This window comes from Elephantulus edwardii, unplaced genomic scaffold (genome assembly GCF_000299155.1).
Source record: "Elephantulus edwardii isolate Elephantulus edwardi_28Jun2011 unplaced genomic scaffold, EleEdw1.0 scaffold00070, whole genome shotgun sequence".
NCBI lineage: Eukaryota > Metazoa > Chordata > Mammalia > Macroscelidea > Macroscelididae > Elephantulus > Elephantulus edwardii.
In genome coordinates, this window is record NW_006399820.1 from 1,547,074 (window position 1) to 1,552,761 (window position 5,688).

The 5,688-nt window shown below is 38.3% G+C and overlaps 1 protein-coding gene across 2 annotated transcripts in view; it reads right to left on the reverse strand.

Moving 5' to 3' along the window:
• LRRC16A (leucine rich repeat containing 16A) overlaps window positions 1-5,688 on the reverse strand; it is a 495,675-nt gene that overhangs the window by 131,575 nt on the left and 358,412 nt on the right. For both annotated transcript variants that reach the window (XM_006888644.1, XM_006888643.1), the window contains exons 25-26: window positions 3,196-3,324; window positions 1,985-2,116 (exon numbers count right to left, since the gene is read on the reverse strand). In XM_006888644.1, coding sequence (XP_006888706.1) covers window positions 1,985-2,116; window positions 3,196-3,324 — 261 coding nt within the window. The remainder of the gene's footprint in view (window positions 1-1,984; window positions 2,117-3,195; window positions 3,325-5,688) is intronic.

The following is a 5,688-nucleotide window of genomic DNA, read 5'->3' on the forward strand; positions in this document are numbered from 1 at the left end:
AAAGTATTGAATGTACCATGGACTGCCAAGAAAACAAACAGATTCATCCTAGAGAGGGTTAAACCAGGCTACTCCTTGGAGGCAAGGATTCTGGGCCTTCGTATGACATACTTTGGACATGTAGGGAGAGACAGGTCTTTGGAGAGGGACATCATGCTGGGTAGGGTGGAGGGACGGCGCTGGAGGGGAAGACCCTCTATGAGGTGGATTGATTCAGTGACTGGGGTAATCGGGCTGGGTGTGTCAGAGGCAATGCAATTGGCACAGGATAGAACAGGGTTTAAGGCTGTGGTACATAGGGTCGCTATGAGTCGCAAACGACTCGACGGCACATAACAACAACAACAACAATCCGAGAAGATGGACTATGTAAAATATGCCATCAGGATCAAAAGAAGACTCACTAACAATCTGTGATAAGCTAATGACAACCCTACTTGCTGAAATCTAAGAGGACTTGAAATACTTACTAATAAGCTCAAACACTATAGCCTTCATACAGATTACATTTCTGCATAAAGAAAATACAAACAGAACCAATAAGCAACAGCACAATAAAGGGAGAATAAGACTGAAGTTATCAAGAATTTCATTTTACTTGTATTCACAATCAACATTCATGGAAGCAGTAATCCAGAAATTAAGTGACCTGTAGGAAGCTTTGGTGGCTTAGTGGTAAGCAGCTTCACTGCCAACCCAAAGGCAAGTGGTTTGAATCCAACAGATGCTCTGAGGGAGAATTATCACCTCTTGTGATCTATAGGCTCTGAAAACTCACTGGAGGGTCTGCATGGATTCTGACTCAATGGCACACAACATAGCGCACTGGGAAAATTCATTACAAAACACCTCTTAAAGGTATTAAAAAGCAAAGATATTACATTAACAATTGAAGTGTGCCTGATCCAAGCCACTGTTTATAAAGTTACATTAAGAAAAATTTGATCTTAGGTTACTCCTGTTGGCATTTCCCACTGAGTTGATCCTACCTCTTGACAAGCCCAAATGTTGTGCAAGACAGAACTATGCTCCACAGGTTTTCAACAGCTGAATTTTTTAGAAGTAGGCATTGCTGAGAGTTCAAATTGTCAACATTTTGGACAGTAGTCAAGTGCTTGACCATTTACATCACTCAAGGACTTCTTAGGTTACTCAACCCTTTAAAATTCCTAAATCCCCCCATCACCTTTGGCTTTTTAAATTCAGTGAGTCTACAGGCAAGTCTCTGTTACTTGTCATATGTTGTAACTTCATTCCAAATCCCTGTCCTCGTCTGTCAACCAGCAACTTAAATGGATCATCTTCTATTTACCTTGGCAGACTCCCCAAATAAGCAGCACCTTGACATTGTGAGCACAGCTGCTATCATCTTTCCCATTCTCTAAATCAAGTGTAATAACAGAGGACATTTTCCCCCCAAAAGCAGACCTCTCTTTCCGCCTTTAAGTAGAAATCAATCATTTTCTTATCAGTGAAGTTCCTGGCAGCCTATCATATAGTAAATGCATTTAGAGATTTACCATCAAAAAGAAATTGAATTCTGAGAGATTTTTCTTGACCTCATTATGTAAGGAGTTATTCCAGAGCTATTAAAAGGAGTTGGGAAAGACATAATCTTCAATTGTTTACTACTCATACATAAGCAGAGAGTTCTAGTGGTTTAAATGGTAAGAAGCTAAGTTGCAATCCCAAAGGCACAAGGTTCAGATATACTAGCTGTTCTGCAGGAGAAGGCAATCTCCTCCTATATGATTTATAGCCTCTGAAAACCCACTGGAGGGACAGCTTTGAGTCTGCTCCATCATGGGAGCAAATAACAACATGCATAAACACAAGTGTGTATCTGGGAGGGGACCAACACACACACACACACACACACACACACACACAGCCATAAAGCATAAGTTACAAGTTACAAACTGCTATAATTCATAGCTGAACCACAACTTCATTTTCAAAATGAATTTTCCAACATAATACAAACCTTTAGTTGTTCATCCACAACTCTTGTAACTTCTCCAGCCATTGATTCCAGGGTCTCCTGAATTGGACTGGATAACAAGCCACTGGCTCCTGCCCAAGATGCACCACCCACATGGTATAAGTTTGGTAACAGCTGAAAGAAAAAGAAGAAAAAAACAAACCACACCTCTCCATAATTGTGAAAATAATTAAATAGGCACTAAAGACACTGCAAAGTTAATAAAAAGTGGACAAAGCCAATATTTAGAGAAATATTGTTAGATATAATCTTTCTTTAATTAGATTAATAAACTGAAATCTAGGCTATTTAAAGGCTTCATGCAATGACATACAACAATGACACACTTCCATGTGGCCACTTCCATCATTCACCCATCAGAGACCACAGCAACCATGTACTTACCTCACCGTGCCTGAATGCTCACATCTGGTTTACAGGAGTATTTATGACTTATAGCTAAATCTTCTACTGAAGACGTTCAATAACTGAATGATTCCAATAGCAAAGTCAGGATCAGATCCCAAGTTTTGCCACTACCGGCTTCTCCGATTTGTCACACTCTAGTGACCAAATTCCAATTTTGAGAAGCCAGATGGAAGTTTCTTGATATCAGCTGGGAACTAGTATCATATTACTCACCTAAACTATATCCACCTCTCACATATTTAGACATTATTGTACTCTTTGTAAATCATACTCTGTCATTTTACATTTTGATTACTGATAATCAGCATGGGTATAGAAAGGAGGCAAAGGAACAAACTGACTTAGCTACATGTTAGTATTCTTGGAATTGGATAGAGAGCTAAAGAAATAAACAACTAATTTCTAAAACTGAATTCACAGATATATGTCTGATGGAAAACTCAAAATACATAGGGGAAAAATAAGTTAATAATACAAGAAACTCTCATGCACTCATCAAAAAGTTTCAACTGAATATAAACTGATGTCATGTCTTATTTCACCTAAATCCCTACCAACTTCCTGCCCTGTCTTGCACTCAATAATTCTGAAGCAAATCATATTACTCTGGAGTTAATAAAATTGAATTTTTAAAAATTATTAATTTATCTATGCTTGTCAATATGCTCCCCTTTTACAAAAAATATTACAGGTTATTACACTTCATAAGGTCCTATACACGATCTAAATAGAAGTGACTTGCTTTAAAGATGCAAGATTCTTTTATTGCCTGGAATGGAACATACCGTCTTAGAGTTCTTAGCATCACGCATGAGTCTTTCTGCTGATTTTAAGTCTTCCTGGATAGCATCTCCCCCACAGTTGCGTAAAGAGTTGAGGTGGTCTTGTACTTTCACACATATTCTGTCAATCATCTACTCCAAAACAAAGCAAAATGACAGCAAACATCCGAATTAGGACAGCTGATATTTGAACAGAAGGAAATACAGAATGAATAGGATGCAAACTTCTTCTTGTTGGAATCTTCAAGACATCAACTTATGGATAATTAATACTTGAATTTAACTAAGGCATTCTGGTGATATAGTGTGTGGTGTGTTTCACTGCTAACCAAAACGTCAGCTGTTTAAGTCCATCAGCTGCTCTGTAGAAGGAAGAAGTGGAGTCTCCTCCTCCAAAACTTCACAGCCTTGGAAACTGGTGGATGGTCACCATGAGTTGAAATCTACTCATGGTGACCATGGGAATGGGAGTAGCAATGGGCATCCTGCCTTTGAAATACAGCATGGAGAACAAATAGGAATATTTTTTAATAACACAAAATAGGACTCAATAACATTTTGATATGTTGCAACTTTAAAGTTGCCACAAGCAACTTTATTTTTTAAAAAGAAACATTCAGTAGGATAGTGTGAAACACAATGTATACGAACTTTGTACGTAAACTAATGTAAAATAAATAAAAATTTATAAAACCATAAAAGCATCATTCATTTAAGAAATATACATTGTGCTCTTCCTGTGTAACAATCGTGGTATTTTTAAAAAAATGTAAAATGGAATTAAACTTCCTTGTTCTCTATGAAACAGATCAGAATGATTTTCTCAGGTAAGCATCAAGTCTGTATTATTACAGGTTATTAGTTGTCAAATAATTCTTAAAAATTAATTTCATTTACATTCATTTTGGCGTGAACATCTGCTTAGCAGAAGATATACCATTCAAATAGATTCTACCTTTACAAATTAGTGATTGCTTACATTCTTTAATGTAATATGTAGCAATTTTCACTATTACTAACTTCTCTGTGTTCAAGGAGCCTAGGTGAAGCAAGCAGTTAACACACTTGGCTGTTAACCAAAAGGCTGGAGGTTCAAGTCCAGAGGTTCACTAGGAGAAAGGACTGGTGATCTACGCTTGAAAAATCAGTCAGTGAAAACCTATGTGGCATAGTTTTTTTCTCTGTAACACAAGTTCCCTATGAGCATCAACCTGACCACACTGAGTGAGAAATCTGTGGTCCAAATACTTGGGAAGAAGAAAAGATATAGAACATACAATTCTGAGACTGGTGAGCTGACTAAAAGTGATGTCCATGTGGCTGTTGCTGTTCTTAGGTGCCCTCCAGTTGACACCAATTTGTAATGACCCTATAAACAATAGACCAAAACCGTTCTCTATCTTGCACCATCGTCATGATCTCCACTATGCTCAAGCCCACTGTTGCAGTCACTGTGTCAATGCTCAAGCCCATTGTTGCTGTCACTGTGTCAGTCCATCTCCATTGCTTGTTATGTGCCATCAAGGCGGAATCAATCTATACCTGACCCTCCAGCAGGTTTTCAGAGGCTATAAATTACATGAGAGGCAATTGTCCATCTTTCTCCCGTTGAGCTGGTGGTAGAATTGAATTGTCTGTCTTTTGGTTGGTAGCACAACTACTTACCCACTAGACTATGAGAGCTTACTCATCTAATATTAGAAAAATCAGAGTTATCCACAATTGTGAATGCACAATTGTGGATCCACAACTAACACACCCTGGTACCAGCAGTCAGGAAACCAGGAGACATCTTGCACTGGGGAATTATTCAGTTAGACCTCTCCAAATTATTGAAGAGTAATGATGTCAGTTTGAGGATTAAGGTGCATCTGATTCATGTCATGGTCTTTCCGATCACTTGCTATGCATCTAACAGCTGGACAATGAATAAGTATGACAGGAGAAGAATTGATGTCTGTGAGATGTGGTTTTGGAGAAGTAGTCTGAACATTTTATGAACTGCCAAGAAACAAACAAATATGTCTTGGAGAGGGTGCAGCCAGAGAGCTATTTGGAAGCAAAGATGATGTGATTCACCTCACATACTTTGGGCACATTGTTAGGTGGGGCTATTTCTTGGAGAGGGACATATGCTTGGAAAATTAGAAGGCCAGTGAAGGAGATGAAGATTTTCGACTTGGTGGACAGATACAGTGACTCCTGCCCAGGGCTCTAATGTGTCACAAAGTGTAAAGATGGCACAGGATAGAACAGGGTTCAAATCTGCTGTTTACAGGGCCACTATGGGTCATACTCAACTTGACAGCACCTAACAACAACCAACTGGATATTGACTTCTTAAAATTAATTTCAATTATATCAAGTAGTCTTCAATATTAATTAAAAACTTTTAAGAATTCCTTTAACCGCTCTCCATTAAGAACAATGTTGGCTCTTGGGTTTTCATAGATACTTTTTACTATGTTGAAGAAATTCCCCTCTAATCCTATTTTG